Source organism: Odocoileus virginianus, chromosome 10, assembly GCF_023699985.2.
Source record: "Odocoileus virginianus isolate 20LAN1187 ecotype Illinois chromosome 10, Ovbor_1.2, whole genome shotgun sequence".
In the NCBI taxonomy this organism is placed as follows: Eukaryota; Metazoa; Chordata; class Mammalia; order Artiodactyla; family Cervidae; genus Odocoileus; species Odocoileus virginianus.
The window spans coordinates 31,459,410-31,483,922 of record NC_069683.1 but is presented as its reverse complement, the minus strand read 5'-3'; the positions used below and the strand labels follow the sequence as shown (position 1 = coordinate 31,483,922).

General features: G+C 45.5%; 2 protein-coding genes across 7 annotated transcripts in view; both read right to left on the bottom strand.

The window, feature by feature from the left end:
• The window catches only part of PPFIBP2 (PPFIA binding protein 2), a 155,077-nt gene extending 147,334 nt beyond the window's left edge, over positions 1-7,743 (bottom strand). For all 6 annotated transcript variants that reach the window (XM_020896952.2, XM_020896955.2, XM_070473345.1 and 3 more), the window contains exon 1: positions 7,569-7,743. The gene's annotated coding sequence lies outside the window, so the exon portion shown is untranslated. The remainder of the gene's footprint in view (positions 1-7,568) is intronic.
• A 3,023-nt stretch (positions 7,744-10,766) lies between these two features.
• OLFML1 (olfactomedin like 1) overlaps positions 10,767-24,513 on the bottom strand; it is a 30,359-nt gene continuing 16,612 nt past the window's right edge. The window contains exon 3 of the mRNA XM_070473343.1: positions 10,767-12,863. Coding sequence (XP_070329444.1) covers positions 12,073-12,863 — 791 coding nt within the window. The 3' untranslated portion in view covers positions 10,767-12,072. The remainder of the gene's footprint in view (positions 12,864-24,513) is intronic.

Below are 24,513 nucleotides of genomic sequence, written 5' to 3'. Positions count from 1 at the left end.
CTGCTCCCAAAGTGTGGTGACCAAGGAACCACCTCCAGGTGTGACCTGCCTTGGCCACTTCAGGGAAAAATAGGACGACCCCCTCCCCAGCAAGGTCTAAAGCCAGGACTTCTATTAATGCAGTCAAGCTAAGTCAAGTTCTGTGGGCTGTTTATGAGGTTGGGTAAAAAAATGCACGGATTGATTTTGGGAGCCTAAGGACAGGAGTTTGCCTTTACCCCGCCACATCCCATCGAGCTGGTTTGAGCTCTGAGCTCTCTCTGTTTGTTGTCCTTGTCCTGCACGTTGGTGACTGGCCATCAGCAATCAGCCTGTCCCCTCACCCTGCCATGAGCTCTTGCCTCCTGGACCTCCTGCTCACCTCCACTGTAGGGGTCACACCTGGAGGCCAAGATGATAATACTTGCCCCCTGAACTTTCATAATAAACCTTCTGGGTGATGGAACCCACTCCTCTTGACAAAGTCTATTTGCCAGGCTTCCTGAGCAAGGAAGGAGCAAGGAGCAAGGAGGCTAATAATGCCTCTTAGTACTTATGATGAGCCAAACACTGTAGCCAATATTTAATACGTGTCATCATCTCACAACATCCAAATGAAATTGACCTATTGTTGTTCCCATATAACAGGAGAGGAATTTCAAGCTCAGAGAGGGAGAGGCTGGCTCAAAGGAACAGCAGCAGGTCTGAGAAGAGCCAGGATTTAAATGAAGGACTGTCTGAGCTGGCAGAGCCCTCAGAGACGAGGGAGGCCAAGTCCCCAGGATGGCGGACACCCGCCGCCCGCCATACCCTTGCCTGGAGAGGGTGGGTGAGGAGTCAGTTTCCTCGTCTCCAGCAGCAGGGCCACACATCTGTCAGAAGCTCTGTGCAGGTCCAGTGAGCCACGCAGTGAAGACCGAGCCGGCCACGCAGGGCAGTGGTGCCTGCTGTTACCAGGAGCGCGGCCCTGCATCGAAGAACCAGATGTCTTGGCTGGTTGCAGGAAGAGCTGATGTAATAAAGCTTTCTCATGACAAGGAGCCGAGGTCAGGTGTCAGAGCCAAGAACTACTCCTTTGCTTTGGTAAAATGTCGAATTAAAAGAATTCTCCTTTCTCATCCGAATTTGAGTTCTAACTTCTCCCCGCCCCTGCCCTACACTAACCCTCGCTCCCCTGTCCCCTCTCCCAGTTATTTACTGAATTTGGAGTTTGAGACTACACATCCCAGGATGCCTGAGACAGTCCGGTCATCCTAGGATCCCATCCAGCTCAGCATCTGCCTCCTCCTTTCACTCTCAGAAGTGTCCCAGTTTGGACAATAAATTAAATTGAATATTCTGGAAACTTACACACACACACACACACACACACACACTTTCCTTCCCTGGCACCTGTTCCCCTCGCATAAATGGGAATAACACTGCCCGCCTCAGGAGACTAGCCCTTTGTAAAACCCACCAAAGCCAGAAGTTCCTCTCTGCCTTCCCTCTGGAGGCAGCTTTCTGAGGCCAGTCTACACACAACTCTGTTTCATCCAGGAAGCAGTTCAGTGTCAAGCTAGCTGTTCATGCAGAAACCTCTGATTTGGGGAAACACAGCCTGTTGCGGGAAGGAAACAGTTGCTCTGAAGAGAGGAGTTGTCACATGTGCATGCAAGGAACAAAAGTAACCTGTTTTTGGTCTTCCAAACCTGAGCTGTGGCTCTGCCCTTCTCTTCTCCCTTAGTCCCTACAGAAGATCCCCTGGTTCCTACACAACTCTCTGTCTCTCTCACACACATATACACACATACTGTCAACCCAAGGAGTTCCTTCTGGTGGGCTCTCTGGACCTTTCTATCAGGAGCAGGTTGGAAACGTTTGCTCAGAAGACCTCTCAGGTCACCCCAGTGCAGTCAAAGGAATGATCCTCCTGGTCAGAGTGCTCCCTGCCCAGCCACAACTGAGTGGGCTGTTCCAACCATGCTCATAAGGCACTGTGCATTTATGTCTTTAGCTGGGGGTCTAGGCGGGGCTTCTGACTATGCCCACCAAAAATGCCCGGTGACCAGCAGGCACTGGTGTCCCTGAACCAGCAGAGCAATCCTGGGATTTGGGTCACTTCCTTGCCTACACCTATCCTCATCCTGGAGGAAAGAGAGTGCTCAAGAGCACGGCCCTGAGAGGTGAGGGAGTGGCTGTGACAGGATCAGTTCCCCATGGCCTCACCTGGGTTGACAGCCTCTTCCTGGAGGTTTGTTAGTAGGCCTGCCACCCACTTGACTCTGAATAAGCTGTTTTAGAGACAGAGATAACTCAAATATCCAGTCTGCAATCTAGGGCTGTCACTGATACTTTAGCATGGGTGAGCAAGCTCATGCACACACTTTGGTCTCAGTAAAATATAAACACACTCAAAACAAGATGAAATAGAAACTTGTCACACCCAGCTACATAACTCAAAAGAACCAACAGTCTTGCAAGTTTGACTCAAAGTTGAATCCCAGCATTTCTTGTGTCTTTGTTTTTATTGGGCAATTATCATATGCCAGGAAATCATCTAAAGGCTTCACACATGTTAACCCAGCTCTGCCTTAGCAAACCGAGGTAACCACTGTGTCACGGCAAAGGTAGGACTCATCCTGAAAGGCTGGGGTGCCTGGCCAGGTAGAGAGGTGTGGAACGGAATGGTAAGGAGGGGAGGAAATCCAACTTCAGGGCCACTGAGTCTCGGCAGCAGTGCAGATTCTAGACAAGGCCCTCCCTCCTTATCGGACAGCTCTGTCCCTCACTCAACCATCTAAATCCCTGACACTGGCCCTACACACAGGTCTTTGCCTAGAAAAGTTTCTCAAGGTTGACTGCCTTCCCCAGATAGGTGTCCCCACCACCCTCACTCCAATACTACACAGGCAACTTCTCATAACTGTTTGGATGTGTCCCTAAAACTTGCTGGTGATAAGGAGGGGGCAAGGTGGGGGATATTTGGGTCCTTGGAATACATCTTTCCATGGAACTGATGCTTGCACTCCCAGAAAAACCATTTAATACCCATGTACTTGCATCAAGCACTAACAAGTATAAGAGTGCTGATACCACAAAGCACTCCCTACTTCCCATCACCACAAAACAGAAAGATCTCATGAGCCTTCACACTCCCAGTGGCTTTAGCTGCTACAGACACTTCCCTCTGAGTCTTTGACCTTTAAGTCTCCAGCCTTAGCTGTTCTGCAGGCTGAATTTGCCCCAAACCTGGTCTCTTTCTCATTTTTCATTGCCTAATGGAGTGTCCATCTGGACTTTCCGATAGCGCTCATCTGTTCAAACCCACTGAGCTACATAGGACAGAACCCAGGGCCAGAGGGCCAGAAGGCCTGATTTTTGCCACCAGCAGCTGGGTGACCCTGGGTAGCTTTCTTTGGATATCATCATCCTCATGGGTAAAAATATAGGGAGCATGCGAGAAACTACCCAAGGCTCCCTCCTAACTCCAAAGGGAGTCAACCACCCTCTTCTCCCTTCCCCCTTCCAAGGAGCTCCTCCATGCTCTCTTGCTGCTAACAATTGCTTCATTCTTCTCCCAGCAAACTAGCACAAAATGTCAGTGTCCAGTTTGACTCTTTTCTCTCTCCCTCAAATCCAATCAGTTAATCCTGCAGGATTTCTTGGCAAACTCATTCACCTCTGTTCCCTCCTCTCCACCCGTTGACTTGATTTAGGTCCTAAAGTACCGCAATGGGTTATTCCAACAGTACATTCTCATAAACCCCTCCCTGTGTCTCCAACCTACCCTTCTTAGCCTGGAATCCTCCTGAAAGCACAGCCTTCACCTAGTCTCAAGGTCATCGACATTACATTAAATTCTTTAACTTCAGCTTTCAAGACGTTCCAGGGTCTCTCCCCAGCCTGAGACTCCAGCCTCACTTCTCCCAGAGTCCCCTCCCCACCCCACCCTATGACTACAGCTCTGCAGGTCACTCATCAGGCTTGTCCTAGTCTTGCAGGTTCTACTCTTGTTCCTTGCCTTATCTCCAGCACAAAACCATCTGCCCTTTTCCCTTTTACTGAAGTCAACACTGCAACACCAGCCAGCTCAAGGTTCTTGTCTGCCACAAACTCTTCCTCAATATCTGCTGAGTGTTGGGTGGAACATAAGGGCTGATGCAGCCCCAGGGCACCTCAGAGTTTGGAGAGAATGTGGACAGAGACATGCAAATGATGTGCATTAAGTACCAAAGCAGAGATCTGTACCGGATGCTATAGCAAAAATGACTTGGGGGTTGGGGAGGGAGAGGTGTTTCAAGTCTCTGATCTGCCTCCTGAAGGATTAGAAAGAGTTCACGCATCTTGAAGAGCACAGACAAAAGGACTTCCCAGGAAGAGAAAACAGTGTATGCAAAGGCAGAGAGGCACAAAATGTAGAAATTGTTAAGCTACTCAGCTTGGGGAACAGTGGAGATGCAGCTGGTGAGTCTAATTATTGCCAGCCTCTGTGGAACTCTGAATGCCAAACAAGGATGGTATACTTTATCCCTTTCAGAGGCAAGCCTATCCCATTTTGTCTATACCTTCCAACTACAAATGTGTTATAGAAGCCAAGATCACTGCACAACATGGAACATGATGACTAAAAGCACTGTGCACAGTGAAAGCTGGGTTCTCATGTGCATAAATGTATTTGTGACTAAGAGAGGAAATCAAAGTGAGAATTATCAGGAAGCACCATAGTAAGGATTACCTAGGAGCACTAAATAGAAATCATAAATTTCCCGAAGATAAAGCTGAGAGTGAGCAGCATCCTGGAACTCTCAAAGCCTTGAGGAGATCTAGGTCTAAAGGTAAACAGACGCTCTAAGATGGCATCTCCTAGCAGACTATTCACTGCGTGAGAGAGAAGAATGGCCCTCATGAAGATCTGCAAGACCTGGCTTTCAAAGTCTATAAAGGATTCAGCCCACCCTTCTGGGACCAGCAGTGGATTCTGCAAAAACTGAGACACATAGGTGTCATCAAGTGTTGAAACCAAAGAATGATGCTAGGAAAACAAGTGTAACTGCTCTGAGGAAGGAGGAAGCAGGAAAAATAGTGACTCAGGAAAATACAAAGCTGCCAAGAGTTTCAGGCTAGCTGTGCCCACACCAAGTGATGACAGTGTGACATTTTTTTTTTTTCCTAAGTGATACTTCTTGAATGAGGGTGCTCAGTCTGGGAACTTAATAAACCTTTAAGTTTATTGCCTCACCATTTAAATGCATCAACGGTGCTGTTCATATTAGCTATTCCTTCCCATGTTTTGCAAAAGGGGATCCACCAGAAGATTTCAAGCAGAAGTGTCATGAACAAATCTATGTATCAGGAAGGAAATGTTTTTGATAGCCAAGTGAAAAACAGCTTCCAAATATTACCACAAATCTGACAGTCTAAAGGCTACGCCATTCCTTGTCCAAAGCGCAATTCTTTCAGGACTGTTCCTCCCTCCTCACTTCTCCATCTGGCCCCCTAGCCCATAGATTCTCTCTAGTCTCTCCTACCTGTATCCTCTCTGGGGTCCAGCACAGGCCCTAGTCACTTCTATCTTAATTGATCTTCCACTGGGCTTCTCCAACCCCAGGGTCTCTTATCCAGCAGTTTCTACTTGGCCTTCATCAGAATCACAGAGGAATTTGGGAAAAACATGCCAGACCTACTTAATCTGAGTAATTTAAAAGCTCCCTAGGCAATTCTGAGGCTCAGCCAGGTTTGCAAACTGTTTTGTTTTTTTTTAATCCTAGCTTTAGATAAATGAAGGGGCTGCGCTGCTGAGAACTTCTGAGAAATGCAGAATGTCAGGTTCCACCCCGACCTGGGAATCAGAATTTGCATTTGAACAAGATCCCCAGGTGACTCTTAAGCTTGTTAAAAGTTGAAAAGCACTGCTACCAAGTGTTGCCAGATCATTCATTCCACAAATATTTACTGGATTTTCTCCACTGGGCTAGAGGTTTGGGAGGCTGAAAGGGTCAAGGGGCAAGGTCCCAGACTTTAAATTCAGAGAACCATCAATCAATCTCCTGCTTAAAAGCCATTATGGAGGCTCCTGATTTCAAAGCCCAGACTTCTCCACCTGGCCTTCAGGGCCTGCTGGGAACAGGTTTCTTCCTCATCACCAGCTTTATTGTCTCTCACTTGTCACTGGAGCCAAGCTGGGCCACTTGCCACTTCTCAGGCTATGAAGTGCTTGCCTGCCTACACAGTTCTCACAGGGCAGGTCACACTCTACCTACCTCTGCCTGGAGAAATCCTTCAAGGTCCATCATGCACGTGTCACCCCCTTCCTGAAATTATCCCAGGTTTTACGCAGTCAGATGAAAGATAAATTCCCACAATGCTTTGCTCTTACCTCCTTCATAGTATTTATTTCATTCTACTTGTCAGGCACCTGTAGCACATAGCTGAACCAGTAAAGAGACCATGATGCTGTTTATCTCTGTAGTAGCAATAGGCTAATAACTGGCACATCACTGAATCTCAAGTAATACTAACAATAATGTATTAAGTAAAAATTATGAATGAGTGTAGTAAAAGTTCACCAGTCCCCCTCATCTCCCACTTCAAAGTCATCTAAATATGAATTTAAGCAGATTACATACAGACTACCTAAGCCTCAAGTAAAAAAGAAATAACCTCTAAATCAAGTATTTTTTTTCATGTAGTACAAATAACAATAAAAGACTGAACACGCAGAAGATGAACTTTGTGTACAGCCAACTGCCGTTGTTGGGCATTAAACTTCATAGAATGCAACATCAAATTTGGTAACATTGCAGATTTGTAGTATAATTGATTAAGAAACTGGGAGAAAGAGATATGAGACAGGAAGTGAACAAAAATATACAAAGGGAGACATATCTATACTAAACATCCAGCTGCTCTAAAAGTAAAAATACTCCGGATTTGTTTTTTTAAGAGGACTAAAAGCTGGCTAGAGTGCCTGTTTTGATCTTATGCACATTTTGGAAGCCCTAGTCTTTAAATATATAATCTTATTTTCATCTGAGGAACAACTGAAGGTCTGGAGTCAGGATGTCATGAAGGAGATAAACCCTCTTTCAAATAGAACCATCCCCGTCTTGCCATATATTGGGACGCAGTGGCTTGAGGTTTGGAAAAGCATGTTGCATTTTTCCAATTACAGTACAGAGTTGATTTCAGCTAAGGCGTTGTAGCTGGACGCACGCTCTGTGGAACACCGATCTGCTTGGGCAAAACGGACTGTAAGCTTCCCGACCACCTTGGGCTATCTCTAGACTACGCCGCTGCTCCAACAGACTGAGCAGAGCTCTGACACACTACACACAACTGGGATGACCGGCCACCCTGCGCATCTCCAGGCCATCCCGGCACCTGTAGGGGCGCGGACACTCCGTAGACTCCGGACAGGACTGGGAGGAGACGCGAAGCAAATCCCCAGGAGTTATATTCTCCCAATCTGGCAAAAGAAGGGGAGGAGGGTCCGCGCCCTCGCGTCTGGGACACACTCGGGGATCTCGGTTCCTAAGGCAATTCCCCTGCGGGGTCTCCCAGTTCAGCCTGCGCAGTGGGCCCGGGGGGCGTGGGGAGAACCCACTGACCTGAGTGCGGGGCTCCTCTCCGGACAGCTCAGGTGTGCGGGCCTTTCACTTGTCCCCCCCACCTCCGAACATGAGAGCCGAGAAACGAGCAGCAGGCTACTGACCCACCGACCAACTAACCGACCAACCAGCGGACCGACCGGCAGCGGCCGCGGCCGGAGCCCACGTGACGGGGGCGGGGACCCACGGGAGACTCGGGAGGCTTGTCCCGGAGCGCCCGCTCCCAGACCGCCCCGCCTTCCCCCGGGACCGCCCCTCTGCCACGCCCCCTCCCTCTAGGCTCCGTGGCAGCACGCTGGGACCCAACCGCCAAGAGTTCGAGTTCCTTAGCGACCTGACTCGCCAACCCCGCCCCTTCGGACCTGCTTAGCCCCCGCCGGTCCAGCCCCAGCCCCGCCCAGCCCCAGCTCCGGCACCGCCTCCTAAGCCGACTTTACCGTCCCCCTAAGCCCCGCCTCCCTCTGGCGGCCCCGCCCCTCGGAGCCCCACCCCTGCTCTTGTCACCTCCTTCTCCAGCACCCTTCCGGCCCCGGGTGACGCCTGGCGGTCCTCGGCTCCCCGTTCCCTGGGCTTCTCCGGCCCTTGAGCAGCACCGTTCCTTGGCCATAGGGAATAAAAGCGAAAAGCAGAAAGGGAACTTGTGTCGAGAATTGCAAAAAGAGATGTCATAGAAAGAATGTTTTAGAGGCAGTCCCAGCGCAGCAACCGTTGGGTGTGCCGACTTCTGGGCCCAGGCGATCTAGTTCAAATTGAGGTTGGCCTGAAGGCAATCTCACTTCTTGTCTCTGAGCGCCCCCAGTTCGGAAGACTGAGTCACCCTAGGATCTGGCCGCTCTCGAACCCCGCGACCTGGAGTGGAGGTCCCTCTAGCGGTCAGCGCCAATCAAAGGCGCCGGCACCCGTTCTTGTGAACAGCTGGGGACAGCAGTCCTGTCCTGTGCCCAGCATTTAGGCGGGGGTTCCACAGGCACAACAAAAGCTTTGCTGAACATAGGAATGGACTGTAGGATCGGGGCAGGACTGGGCCTTTGGGAACCTAGTTCAAGGCCTTCCCCCGGTGTAGGGCGTGAATCCCCTTTGGTGGTACTGCTAGATTGTTGCCCTGTCTGGGCCCACAAGACTTGGTTGCTCAGTTCAGTGGATTAAAATCCCTGTGGGCCTCAGATGGCATCGACACCAAGGACTCTGGCATAGTCCCCAGTTCTGGCAGGAGTCACTACCTCCCTAACCTCAGTTTTTATCTACATTTCTACAGGCTGGATTGTTGATCAACTCCACAGGACACATCTTTTTTATATTATCCTGATGGTCTGAAATTACTAGTATGCCCAGAAGACTTGTACATGTGAACAAAACTTAAGCCACCCTGGCAAACATGAGAGTCTAGTCACTGCAGGAACCTGGCCAGAGGCAGGCCAAGGGCAAAGTCAGCAGAGGAAGGCTGGGGCCCACAAGAGTTGTGTTACAACAGGACACTCTTCAGTTCTCTTTCACTTCCTTAAAATAGCAGCTCAGAGGCTTTTATAGAGGAGGCTGCCATGGTTCACACGAGTTCATGAGTATTTCCAAATCCCACGTGTTATTACCCTAGTGGACCCACAGTCCTCAGGAAATGCTAGTATGTTCTTTAGAACTATACAATTACTTTTTAAAAATCATCTTTAAAAATGGTGTAAATCGCAGACATTGAAAATAAATTCTGGTTACCAAAAGGGAAAGGGGGGTGATGAATAAATTAGGAGTTTGGGATTAGCAGATACATATATATATATATATATGTATATATATATATATATGATAAACAAGGATTTACTGTATAGCACAGAGGACTATATTCAATATTTTGTAATAACCTATAATAAAAAGAATGTGAAAAAGAATATACTGCATCACTTTGCTGTACACCTGAAACTAATACAACATTGTATATCAACTATACTTCAATTTTTTAAAACTGGTGTAAATCACTGACTTTCCAGCTTATTCACACTTTGGGACCATTTTAGGGGAGGGGACTTAAAAATTACAGCACTGTCTGGTCCCCCCTCCAAAGGCTCTGATTGAATGGTCTGGGGGTATAGCTTGGCATCAGGATATTTAAAACTCCTCAGGTGATTCTTAGGTGCAATGAAGTTTAAGAACTACTGGTCTAGATCTTAGGAGCTTCAATCCTCAGTAAAATCCAGCAAGAGACCAGAACTGAAAAGTTCATCTGAAAGAAGCCCAAGAAGTGTCCACAGACCTACATGTTCGCCCCTGGCTCCCAGGAAACAATGTGCCCCGTTAACGGGGGCTTCCGAGAGAAAATGTCTTAACCTAAAAAGGTGATTCTAGCTGCAGACATTTAAGGCATGAGAGTGGGTTGTTAGTGGCAGGTGTGCCCTGCATAACTGTCAAAGCAAAGCATATCACAGATGAATGGTAGACAGCACATCACAGGCAGCCTCTCTGTGCCTCCAAAGGAACCGTGTATGCAGGATTTATGTGTAATCCCACTGATTAATTCCCCTGCTACCCTCATCTGTGAGACACATTCCTTTTCCCTGTGAAATAGGTAATGTTATTTTACCGATGGGGCAGCAAATGGCCCCCACTTCATGGAATGGGTAATATCACCACTTTTATTTATTCATACCTGCCTTATTCCACAGTGGATTTGAGCTCTCTGTATCACTCTGTTAGAACTGCGGGTAACTGTGCTATGTCCATGGGGTTAGCAATTCCATTCTGCCAAACAGCTACTCAAACGCTATGGGAAAGAAAAAGAAAAAAACCACCACCCCTCTCTTCACTGCCCATGGTCCCAACCTGGGCTTGGCAGAGTTGGAAAACAGCTGCAAACACACAGAGCAAATCCTCTCATGTGACCAACCTGGGAAGACAGGGGCCCCAGCACATGACACAGACTGGCACCACAGCCTGCACGCGTGACCCGAACCAGCCTGAGTGAACAAATGCATGGGAAAGAGTTGGAAGAGGCCCCTCCAGACAGGCCCAGGTGGTCTCTGTCCCCTGTGCCACGCGGCCCGCCTGCTGTGGCAGGGAGTCCCTTCCTTGCTATCTGGCATTCATCCAGATTTCAGAATACTTACTGAAGGCCTCAGTGGGTTGGGGATTGTTCACAGGAAATCCAGGCACAGGCAGCACTCCCTGAAACTTTTATGCTGAGGCCGTGTAGGCAAATAGAACCTGATGAGGTTTATTTGCTTAGTGTCACTTTTATTGTGTTTCAGGCAAGAAGAAGCAGGGGAAGGTAAGGCAAGATGAGTCTACAGGGGGGTCCTCACCCTTAGGCTGGTTTTCTGGAGGAAGTAGCTATTCAAAGGCCTATAGGAAGGTCTTGTGCAGGCATGAAATAGGTAAAGGGGCAGGCCATTATTTTTAGGCTGAAACAATTAACAAATTGCTTAGAAAAGGTTGGGTGAACAAACATATATTTGATGCTTCCTTGGACAATGACAAAATTATGGGCTTTGCAGTATTTCCGAGCTCTTTCCTTTTGTAGCTTTGGTACTTGGAATGGCTCACCGAAATCCTCTGTCTATAAAGGCTTGTCCCGTTTATCTCATAAGGGTGAGATGAGTTCTAATACAGGTGCAGGCACTTTATAACTGGAAAATGGTATTCAAATGGTAGTATGTTCACTTTCTTATTACGACCACCTTGGTTGGTGTAGGGACAGTACCAGGGGAAATCAAAATTAAACATCAAAAAGAAATATTACTTTACACTATTGATACTATGTATAGAATAGATAACTAATGATAATATACTCTATAGCACAGGGAATTCTACTTAATGACTGTGGTGACCTGAACAGGAAGGAAGTCCAAGAGGGAGGAGACATGTGTGTATGCAGGGCTGATTCATTTTGCTATACAGTAGAAACCAACACAACATTGAAAGCAGCTATACTCGAATAAAAATTAATCCAAAAAAAAATAGGACTTTAGTTGGGCAGTGAATAATAGAAGAATATCAATAGGCAACTGTCAAAGAGGAAAGAGCTTGGGCAAAGTCCAGAGGGGAGAAAAGCCAGGAGTATGAGGGTGTGGCCTACATTTCTAATGGCTGAGAAGGTGAGGGTGGGGAGAGTTATTAAAGTACATGCTAAAATGCTTGTCTAAAAAGAAAAGGTTGGAAGTAAGCTGGATCAGGATGTGTTGTTGTGTTTTCATTTTCATTCATTTCTATGCATATTTTAATTTCTTTCTTTTTTTTTTTTTTTTGGATCAGGATGTGGAAGGCCTTGAGCACCAGGGCATTGGGATGGGTAATGGAAGTTCCTGAAAATTCCTGAATGACAGACTGTCATCTAAGCTCTTAGAAGATACTGAAGGCAGTACCATCTAGAAAAGGATGTGTGTCCATCCCCACTTGCAGCCCCCTCATCTCCCTGTGTGCCATTAGTGGGATGCTATTAATATATTAATACTATAGTATATTGCAGAGGGGCCCTGGCCCCCAATCCTGGAACACAGCATCCCTGGCCCACTGGAATGCATCACTGGAGAGGCTGCTTTCTCTTGGTCTGGAGTTTGTAAATGATCTGATTTCCATCATTCCAGGCATAGAGCTGCTTATCTCTGGGGTTGTAATGGATCATGGAGTGACTTCTCGGCCGCCTGGGAAAGAACAAGTTGGGCAGATTCTCTTCAATGATGGTGCCGAGAGGATCATAGACACAGGTGATGCGATGTGCACCCTGGCCTCCAGAACTGTAGACCACATAGAGGACCCCACACAAGAGGAATGAGGCTTCAGCATCCTGGCTTCTGCACGGAGTGTCCCATGAGTGTTCTACTCCCAGCGTGTCAGGCTCAATTTTCGTGAGAACCAAATGGCCGTGGATGCCTGGTCCTGAGTGGATGGCCCAGAGCCCGTGCTCATCCACAGCCAGGTCAATGTAAGTGGAAGGGGAGTGCTGGTAGGCCAGGGCTCTGCCTGCTCCTCCAAAGAGAAGCATCCGGTCTTCTACAATCCTCTTCTGCAGATTATATTTGATGATCTCATTGAGAGTCCCTTGGCTATGAAAAAACAGGAAACCTTTGTAGATCACTTGGCCTGTTCCCTGCCAGGAATGTGTTAGAATCAGCTTCCGGGGGGCTGGCTTGGTGCTATCTTCCATGAAGGCCCGTATATTGGCAAATTCCCAGACAGTGTTGTTTCTGGACCCAATGAAGACATAAACCTTTGGAGAGTCACTGACAGCATCTTTCATCCAAGAGCCATCTGTGTCCATCGTCTTCTTCACTATTTTCAGAGACTTTATGCCTATTAGCATATTGTCACAGCCTGGTCACAAAAGAGGAAGAGGAGAGGTTACTTTATTAACATATAAGATGTCTGCTTTTCTCACAGATAACTTTTTTTTCCTTCAGTGTCTAATATTAAATTATCACACAAGGATCAGTCAATGATTGTAGGATTCAATGAATCAAAGACTTTAAAGAGTAACTGAGTTTGTGAAGGGAGTTGCTGTCCAGTTATAAGAGCATTCATTAATCAAGTTTATCAAATCAAGATATAAGTAACTATTTGCTGTGTCCTAGGCCCTATTCTGGAGAAGGAAATGGCAACCCACTCCAGTGTTCTTGCCTGGAGAATCCCACGGACAGAGGAGCCTGTTGGGCTGCTGTCTCTGGGGTCGCACAGAGTCGGACACGACTGAAGAGACTTAGCAGCAGCAGCAGCAGGCCCTGTTCACTCTCCACAGCACTTCGAGGTGACATACTGAGTATGGAACCACCTAACTCAGTTGTGTTTGCCAAGATTTTACTAGGTTTCTGCTGTATACTTAGCTTACAGTACTGTCTTAGAATAGTACTAAGTACTAAGGATAACAATTATAATATCAACCCTACAACTTGAGAAGATGACCTTCTAGGAAGGATTCTGGTTCTTAACCCTACTAGAATGTTGTTTTTATTGTTCAGTTGCTCAGTCGTGTCTGAATCTTTGAGACCCCATGGACTGCAGCATGCCAGACTTCCCTCCCGGTCCTTCACTATCTCACTAAATTTGAGTTTGCTCAAATTCATGTCCATTGACTCATTACTCATGTACTCATGAATGCGTGCGTGCCTTTAGTCAGCCGACTTTGGATACCAACAAAAAGCAAGATACTAAGCTAGGTGTTATGAGCTGGGGGTACAATGGGCTGGGGTACAATGATAAATTGGGCATGGTCCTTGCTTAATAGGTGCATGACTTTAGATATAAAGCTTAAAATGATTTTTCTTTCAAAAAAGAGGACAGAGAAAAGACTTATAATTTGATACAGGGGAGAACCTGCCTTTGAGTTAGCCCTTGAAAGTCACCTTGAAGGACATTCTGAAAGGGGTGAGAAACTTTCCCAATAGTTAACAAAATTGCATTTGGGAAAGTCCTTCAAACTTAGTGAAGTAGTATAGAGTTTCATCCAGTATAAGCTAAATCCTTTGTGTATAAAACTAGATGCATAAAACAAACTAGTTGAAATCTGCTCTGTGCCTGGAACCTTGAGGGTGGAGCTAAGGAATATGGATTTAATTCTCCAGGAAGGTAGGGAGCTACTGAAGCTTTTGAATAAGAATGAAACATGGCTAAACTGTTCTACAAGACTAATTAAGCTGGTAGTCACGTGTACAATAGATACATGAGAAAGAGACTAAAATCAGGGGAACCAAGCAGAAGGTATTTCTGTAATCCAAACAGGATGAAAGGGTCTAAACTAGGTGGAGGAAGATGAAATAAAAAGAAGGGGCCTATATTTCTCTAGCTCCTCACTGCCACTCAGACTATTACTCTCTCAAAATTCCCTTCCTTCTTTGATCCTAGATCGATTCAAAGATCTGCCTCTGCCCTTGAGAGCTGTGTGTTGGTGGAGAAACTCTCACATTGGTGCCTACTAGTATCATTACACTAAGGGGTCTTCAACGTCAACTGAGCCCGAAATACTATACTGCTCTCCATGCTCAGCCCATCTTCCACATGGCGGCTATCTTAAATCCCTCCCTTTGCCCCACAACTAGCCCATCAATCCTTCATAACAACACCTTTGCAAACATAAATACTATTAGACATGAACTTCCTCAACTTCCTGCTCCTCACTTACAGACTTTTTCTTTAACTCCTAACCTTGTTACCCTCCCACATATCTTAGAAGTGGCCACGTCATTCCTCCTGTGAAGACTAATTAGCTCACCTGCACTCCTGTCTCATCCTTTCCTGCCTTCTAGATTTCCTCCATGAATGATTCCCCTTTCTATCTCAGATTTCTCCTTCACGACTTGTTCTTCAGCTTGTAAATATAAATTCTCTCACAATTAGACACTTTTTCAGCTTACTTCACTCTACCGTTCTATAGAACTAGATTCTCCTATAGTTTGTACTCTCTGCACCCATTTCTTCACCTCCCATTATTTCACTTCACCATAACTTCACAAAAATGACCCTTTATAACATGACAGGGACGTCCTCACTGAAAACTTAAGCCTTTTCTGTCTGTATCTTAGCTGACCTTTCTGTAGAATGGCAATATTGATTAGTTCCTCCTTCTTGAAGATTTTTTTCTCCCTCGATCTTTTAAAAATATATATATATATATATTTACTTATTTCTATTATATTTTTTGGCTATGCTGGATCTTTGTTGCTGTGTGGGCTTTTCTCTGGAGGCAGCAAGTCGAGGCTACTCTCAAGTGGCAGTGCGTGAGCTCTAGGGCACACGGGCTTCAGTAGTTGGCGGCACATTAGCTCAGCAGTTGTGGGTCCTGGGCTCTAGAGCACAGGCTCAGTAACTGTGGTAAACAAGCCTAGTTGCCTCCTGGCATGTGGGATCTTCCTGGATCAGGGATCGAACCCCTGTTTAGCAGGCAGATTTTTTTACCACTGAACCACCAGAGAAGCCCTCCCTTGATCTCTGTGTCACCACAGAGACAAATGTCTGTGTTCATCAGGTGCCATTTCATTTTCCTCTTCTCCAGTCACACGTTCGAAGCCTCCTTTGTACATAAGCTGCACCCATTGATCTATGTCCTGTCCAATGGGATGTGGACAGAAGTGGTGTAAGCTTTCCTTTCCACCTGGTCCTTACATATGCTATCTTCAAGAAGACCTCAGGGTCTTGGAATTCTCATGGTGAAAAAGAGAGAGATGTGGGTCAAGATTAGATAAATGCCAACTCGTCATTTTAGGAAAAGTGGGTCATCAGTTCCAGTCATGAGCTTGTTGCTGGGACGGCCCTTTTTAGACAGTCTGTTGTGAGGTGAGCAGTATCACAGAGGCAGGGTGTGGTGGCCTGACTAAAAGCATGAGAAATCCTGTAACTCTTCCTCAAATCGGGCCAAGGTCTGTATCACAGGTAGGAGAGGAAAAGTCTTAAGAAAAGCACAGAAAGTCTCTGGGTCTCCCTCACTGACTGCTATAGGGTGAGGTGGTGGAGTGACAGTCAAATGTATAACAGTCTCTTGAGGAGAACTGAACATCCCAAGGGCCTCCACAAATCCTTCCAAAAGCTTCAATATAAGAAACTGGATGTGCCAATGGGTTGTCATTTTGTTCTTAATAAATACCTAGGTTCTCCAGGCCAACTGGAGGCCAAATGGAGTCAGAGGAAAAGAAATATGGTGAAAGGAGAGAAAGTGGACACAAGAAGGAAAGATGTATGGCCAGAGAAGTCCCAGAGGTGGAGGTGAGTAAGCATTTAGCAAACTGCATGTTCTACCAGTTATTTGGGAACCAGTCATGAATGACAAGAAAAAAAAAAAAAAAAAACCCAGAAAGATAGGAGGACAGAGAAAAGCAAAGGTGTTCTACAATCAAGAGAAGAAAGAGTTTCAGGGAGAAGTAGCAATCAAGTAATCAATGTTTACTGAGAAATTGATTAGGATGAAGATGGAGAATTGACTCAGATTTTGCAACATGGAGGTTGTTGGTGACTTTGAGAAAAGCTGATCCAGTGGAGCAGGCTGGGGAATTTAGACCTGTGGAGACCTGGAGCTGATCTGAGTAGCTTAGGGAATAATTGAAGGTGAGGAACCCTACCACAGTTCTTTAATCAGTTCATCACCCACAATGACCGTACCTTTTCTTCTTTCCTCAAGCCTCCACCATAGTCTCCTCACTTTCCTAGGAAGATCTCACCTCTGATTTCACTAAGAAAACAGGCACAATCAGAGAACAATATCATCTCTAGCGTGGATTACTGCAATAGCCTACCTGGTGGCCACACTTCCATCCTTGGCCTCAGAGGCCATTCCCCACAGCTGCCAAAGTTATCTTTGAAAAATGTAAGTCAGATCATGTCCCCTGTCTGCTTAAAACTCACCAGTGACTTCCCATCTGACTCAGAGTAAAGCTCAGGTCTACCTTCCAGGCCATCCGGGGCTGTCTGTCTGCCCACTGCCTCTCTGCCTTGTTTTCTGCAAGCTCCCTTACTTTGAGCATTTTGTTCAGCTACACTGGCCTCCCTGCTGTGCCCCAGACTGTGCCAAGCATACTCCTGCCTCAGGAAATCGGCACATTTTGTTCCCTCTGATTGGAACCCTCTTCCTGAAGATAACTACATGCCTTCCTCCCTCGCTCCATTTAGGTCCACTCACAAATGTTCCCTCATCATTAAGGTCTCCTCTGATCACCCTATTAAAAATGGCAGCTCCCTTCTCCAGCTCTGCATAACCCCCTTATCCTAGCTCATTGTTCTCCATAGGGTTTGTCATCTTCTATCTGATGTATTATAAATTCATCTGTTAACATATTTATTGTTCAGCTCCCCTCAATAGAGTATAAACTCCATGAGGACATGAACATTGTCTTATCTGTTTCATTCACTGCTGTGTATCTTGCCCCTCGGATAGCAACTGGCACATAGGAAGCCAGTGTTTGCTCAATGAATGAGTTTTCCAACTAACCAATCTATTAATCAATCGCACATGAACCCATATTATTTGCCTTCCCTCCTGCTCTCTTTACTTTTGCAATGAATCTTGTTCCTTTCACCAACTCAAGGACTTAGCACCTGAAATTACCTCCCACTCTGTAAACAACCAGGCTATAAGATCATCCTAGAAGCTTTCTAGTGTGACCCCATTTCTCTGCTCCACTTTATAATAAAACTCCTTAAAAGAGGAGGTTCCAAAAAAAAAAGAGGAGGTTCCTTACCTCCAGTTATGCCCTAAGCTACTCAGATCAGCTCCAGGTCTCCACAGGTCTAAATTCCCCTGCCTGTTCCACTGGATCAGCTTTTCTCAAGGTCACCAACAACCTCCATGTTGCAAAATCTAAGGGTCAATTCTCAGTCTTCATCCTAATCGATTTCTCAGTAAACTTTGATTACTTGATTGCTACTTCTCCCTGAAACTCTTTCTTCTCTTGATTGTAGAACACCTCTGCTTTTCTTTGTCCTCCCATCTTTCTGGATTTTTTTTCTCTTGTCATTCAGGACTGGTCCCTTACCATCATCCACCTTTAAGTGTTTTGTCCTCAGACCTTTTCTCTATTTATGATAACTTTCCAAGTAACTTAATTTTTTCCCATGGCTCTGAATAGCATTGTAAATTCTGAATAATGAATAAATCAAAATTTCTATCTGGAATGACATCTTATCTGGATGTCAATTTAGCCCCAAACTTTTTCAGCCAACTACCAATTTCATGTTCCTACTTGGCTACCTTCAAACTTCCTCTGTACAAATCAGAACTCTTGCTTTTATTCCCTGAACTCTCTTCTTCTCCCCAATTTAAGCAAAAATCATCAATCAAATTACCTGTCCAGAAGTCATCTTTAATTCCTTTCTATCCATCTTTTCACACTGGCAAGTGCTGGTAGTAAACCTATCTTTAAATTATGATGTTATACTTAAATTAAAATGCTCAATATATTTCTATATCCTCCTCTTTCCACCCCCTCCTTTCCCCTCGCACTCTGTGAATCCTCACCTTTTGCCTGGACCACTACCACTAATTTGTCTCTCTGAGTTTACTTTTGCTTATCTACAGAATGTTCTCCACAAAGCAGTAGGAGTGATCTGTATAAAAACATGAATTACGTGACTGACTTTCTAAAAGCTTTTCCCTACCACTCTTGGAATAAAATCCTAACTTGGCCTAAAGCATCTATCTGATTTGGCTTATGGCAACCCATTCCAGTATTCTTGCCTGGAAAATCCCATGGACTGAGGATCCTGGTAGGCTACAGTCCATGGGGTTGCAAAGAGTTGGACACGACTGAGCGACTTCACTGTCGCTGGGACTTGATCCTCTACTCCCTCCCTACACTCCCACCTGGCCTCACTGTGTGGAGATTCCGTTGGCTTTCTGGCTATTCTGGGAGCTGTCAAGTTTGTTTCTGTCCCAGGGCTCTTGCACTTGAAATTCTTTCTGCCGGTGGTGTTCTTTACTTTGATCCTCCACAGTCTGCTCCTACTCATCCTTCAAATCTCAGTTTCAATTTCATCTCCTTAAGAGGCTTCCTGTGACTACTGCATCTAAATTTAAAATGATCTACTGTAGCATCTCTCTTATTTCCTTGAGACCATTTATTGAGTTTTGTAATTATGTTATCTGTTTTATTTACTAGTGCACTGTCCTTCTCCTCCACTAGACTATAAGATCCACAAAAGCAAGGCCTTTGTGTTCATGTTTACTCTACTGCCTGAGAGCTCTGTGGGTTAAACATCTATTGAGTTAGTAAGGGAGGTAGGTTCATTCAAGCAGATGCTTTTCTAGGATTTAAATAGTGCTGCACACTCAGAGTTCTGACTGCAGATCTGACTTAAGTAATAATAATTTGTAAAGCACTTTAGGGTTTTTATAATATTTTCAAATGCACTATTTTATTTAAAAATGTGGCACAATACTGTCACCAAGGCAGCATATGGCAGGGGTGTGGTTAGGGAGAGCCAGGTCCTGGAGAGTCGGTCCTTCCAACAGTCATGCCACCCATGGCTGCTCCCAGAGGACTTGCATGGCTCACACCATGGCCAGGACCAAACTTTGGGGCAAGCTACTGAAACCGAATAGAACTCTTTGGAGCTCCTGGGCTCAGAAGACTTTCTGTGTCCCCTGTTTCTAGGGAATAGACTCCAGCCTACATGACCTTCCCCGAGTTCCAAAGGGCAGATTCGAACAGTTGCTAATAAGGGAAGAGGAAGGCAAGTCAAGAAACAATAGTGCAGCCTTGGGGCAGGGTCTTGGTTGACTTCAAGAGATACCTATATAGTATCTTTGAGCTCTTCTGCAGAACTAAAATCACCAACAAATGGAAGACGCTCAGTTCAGTTCAGTCGCTCAGTCGTGTCTCTTTGCAACCCCATGGACTGCAGCACAGCAGGCCTCCCTGTCCATCACTAACTCCCGGAGTTTACTCAAACTCATATCCATTGAGTCGGTGATGCCATCCAACCATCTTGTCCTCTGTCATCCCCTTCTCCTCCCGCCTTCAATCTTTCCCAGCATCAGAATCTTTTCAAATGAGTCAGCTCTTTGCATCAGGTGGCCAAAGTATTGAAGTTTCAGCTTCAACATCAGTCCTTCCAATGAACATTCAGGACTGATTTCCTTTAGGATGGACTGGTTGGATCTCCTTGCAGTCCAAGGGACTCTCAAGAGTCTTCTCCAACGCCACAGTTCAAATGCATCAACTCTTGAGTGCTCAGCTTTCTTTATAGTCCAACTCTCACATCCATACATGACTACTGGAAAAACCATAACTTTGACTAGACAGACCTTTGTTGGCAAAGTACTGTCTCTGCTTTTTAACATGCTGTCAAAGTTGGTCAGGTTGGAAAATGTTAGCATTCTTCATTCAAGAGAAGGTCACAGTTTGATAACCTTGAGAAGCTCATCCGGAGACCACCTGAGCCTGTGTTAAAGGAGGGCAGGCCCTGCACACACCTTGATCCTTATCAGCTACCACCCTAGAACTGCCAAATCCTCCCAGGTTAGGACTACAGTTTTTCAGGGCAACAGTCAGTTGTGTCCCTTTTGCCTGGCAAACCAATAAAGCTATTCTTTTCTACTTCACCTAAAACTCTGTCTCTGAGATTCAATTCTATGCTGGTGCACAGAGGCTGACTTTTGAGCATCATTATGAAAGTCTCTCAGCCAACAGTTTTCACCATGTCCCATTACTGACCTGCTTTACCAGACGAGGGGATTGTTTTCCTATGGCTTCTGGGTCAATTGTTGACTTCCCTGGTGGCTGAGACAGTAAAGTGTCTGCCTACAATGTGAGAGACCTGGGTTCAATCCCTGGGTCAGGAAGATCTCCTGGATGAAGGAAATGGCAACCCACTCCAGTATTCTTGCCTGGAAAATCCCATGGATGGAGGAGCCTGGTAGGTTACAGTCCATGGGGTCAGAAAGAGTCAGACATGACTGAGCAACTTCACTTTCTTTCTTTCTTTCTTTCTGGGTCAGCTTCATCCTGGTTGGCCTGGGTTATAGAGACCAAATCCCTAGGAAAGGTAGAGAAGCCTGGGACAGCTGGGAACCTTAGAATAAGTTTCAAATATTTCAACATGGCCCTCAAGGTCCTTTGTCTGCATTGCAGGAGCAGCTAACAGAAGGATCGCCCTCCATGCTGAACTTTCAGGGCTATGAGTTGTGGTGTGGAAGAGTGAGGGGTGGGCTGCCCTGTTTACCAGGACCTATCTCTCAGGGCTCAGTATACCTTTTCTCAGTTTCACCAGCTGAAACTGTCTCATGTGAATGCTCTCCTCTTCCCACAAGCTCTGTGATGACAGATGATGAACAAACAAGGATTTAGGACTATAGGTGGTCATCCCCTTAATGGGAAAGAGGTGGTCCCATGGGCCATGAGAGAAGCTCAGAAGTTGTTCCCTATTGAGGAACAAGTCCAAAAGCTTGCAAAATTAAACACCTACAAATACATGTAATATGCTTGGTACTGTGATTAGGTACTTCTTTGCTTATCTAGATCTTATAGTTCACCTAAGTGGTAGATATTTTAATCTTTATCTTCCAAGTAAAAAAAAAACAAAGGTTTGGATAAGTAACCTGATAGATCACCCAATTAAGGGAGCCTCTGAGCTCAATCTGAGCTGGAAGGCAGGGCTAGCCAGGACACCCCCAGTCAGCCCAAGAGACATGGTAGATAGGCATGTGCACGTGGTGGGAAGGGGTGGAGAATGGGTGAGCCTGGGTATGCCTAGAGAAGGAGAGATGAGGGCAATGGACTCCCTGGGGTGTATTAGCAGGGTGATAAGATATCTGCCCTGACTAGGGAGCTCCCGGCCTACCCATTCCTCTTGGAGGAAAGTCAGCAGACTTGCAGTCAGCTATGAGGGACTATGGCTAAGAACAAGGCACAATCCATGTCTCATCAGTGATAAAATATTCATTTAAAATACAGTAGAAATGGGACTTTCCTGGTAGTCCACTGGTTAAGCTCCACACTCTCGATGTAGGGGGCCAGGGTTCGATCCCTGATCAGGGAACTAGATCCCACATGCCATAGCTAAAACTGCGTGCCACAACTAAGACCTGGCATAGCCAAATAAATAAATATTTTTTTATAATGATAAAATACAGCAGTAATTAATACAAACATTCTTCTTCCTTCTTCTACTCCTCTTTTCTAATACAGAATCCTTGAAGAAGTAGCAAAACAAGAGAGTGCTAGGTGGTTTTAATCATGGAAACAGTTCTGGGGAAGAAAGCACAGAATTTTCCCCTGTGTGCTCCCTTCAGCTTTCTCCTGTCCCTTGTAGCTGGAATCTGGGACTGGGAGTCAGAGATCTCAGTGGTCTAAACTCCATTCGGTTCTCTATGTGACTCCCTAAAAGTTCGTTGATCAATCTAGCCTTAGCTTTCCCACCTGTAAAATGAGAGGTTTAGCCTGAATGTTGTACAGTTTATTCAGGGGAATATTCTATAATTTTTTCATAAATTCCTCTTCTTTTGGAATTTGGGGAGAATAGGAGAATATACGTCTAATGTTTGAGTAACAGAGAAAGTTAAAACTCCCTGCTGTGCCTCTCTCAGAAGAGATAATTAGCGGGAGTAAAAGGTTGAGGAAAGATATGAAATAAATTGAAAACCTTTGAGTCCAGCCAAGATGCAAATTATTTAACAGAGATACTGACATTTTTCAAACCAGAGAATGAAAATCTGTGGTTTACCCCTCAGGCAGAATTGTAGACAAGCAATTAGGATAGAATTTGGCCCAAGGCCTCAGAGTGAATTCATTTATAAATATCACTTATTTGAATGTTCTTAATATTTTTCCCCTTATTTAATAGTAATACTCTCCAGACTTGGTGAGACTTTTCCCTCTGTAAGGGAGTGACTCAATCAGTTATATTTTAAAAAAGGTTCTGTAGGACTTTCTGGTGGTCCAGTCGCTAAGACTTGGTGCTCCTAATGCAGGGGCCCGAGGTTTGATCCCTGGTCAGGGAACTAGATCCCACATGCTATAACTAAAGATCCCACATGCTGCAGCAAAGACCTGGCACAGCCAAATAAATATTTAAAAATAAAAAATAAAAACTGTGCTGGTTATTAGTAGAGAATTAACTGGGGGTACAGGTGGAGGAGAAGGCAATGGCAACCCACTCCAGTACTCTTGCCTGGAAAATCCCATGGACGAAGGAGCCTGGTAGGCTGCAGTCCATGGCATTGCAACTTCACTTTCACTTTTCACTTTCATGCTCTGGAGGAGGCATTGGCAACCCAGTCCAGTGTTCTTTCCTGGAGAATCCCAGGGATGGGGGAGCCTGGTGGGCTGCCGTCTATGGGGTCACAAAGAGTCGGACACGACTGAAGCGACTTAGCAGCAGCAGCAGTAGCAGAGCTGGAGGAGAGGGGATACAGGCAGACAAGTGGAGAGTCTGTAAGCATAATTCACATGAGAAAGATCTAAATAGTGATGGGAGTGAAAAAATGGGCACAGAGTCAAGAAACAGAAAAAGAGAGGTCAGGTAACTGATTAGTTTGTGGGAACTGAGTGATAAGCCAGACTCAAGGTTGTGAGACAGAAGGGAAGGGGACAGAGCACAACATTTAAAAGAATGACATTGAGGATATGACAAAAACTGATTAGAAATGACCAGGCCCAAGATGGCATAAGATTTGACTTCCACTAGGCCTTGACCCTCAATATACACTCATTGTAATACATCAGCAAGTTAAATGGCACACCCACCAGTGCCATGACAATGCTGAGATCAACCATGAAAGATAACATTTTGACTTCTTGGGTCTTCCCTGGTGGTCCAGTGGTTAAGAATTTGCCTGCTAATGCAGGTGGCAAGGGTTTGGTCCCTAGTCTGGAAAGATCCTACATACTGCAGCGCCTGCTCTCTAAAGCCCAGGAATCACAACTACTGAGCCCATGTGCTGCAACTACTGAGCCCATGTGCTTAGAGCCTGAGGTTTGCAACAAGAGAAGCCACTGCAATGAGAAACCCGTGCACCACAATAAAGAGAGGTCCCCGCTCACCAAAACTAGAGAAAGCCCTCACACAGCAAGGAAGACCTAGTGCAACCAAAAATAAATCTGGACTCCTTCAACCACCTGAATTGTATTCATGTTAATAAACATTTGTCAGTACCTAGCAAGTGACAGTTACAGGGGGATGTCAAAAATGACAGCTCTCAGAGGAGGAGTCAATTATAAAACTTCAAGTAATTTGGTGTGTCCTGGAAATTAGTGGCAGTTATGCTTTTTCCCCATGTATATATATAATATGTATATGTTTACATACACACGTTTACATATGTTTACATTTACATCACAATGTCTACATTTACATACATATAAATATATATATATGCAAATATATATACATACAAAACTTTAATTTTTATTTTGTATTGGGGTATAGCTTGTTAACAATGTTAATGTTGTGATAGTTTCAGGTAAACAGTGAAGGGACTCACCCACACATATACATTTATTCATTCCCCTTGAAACTCCCCTACCATCCAGGCAGCCACATAACA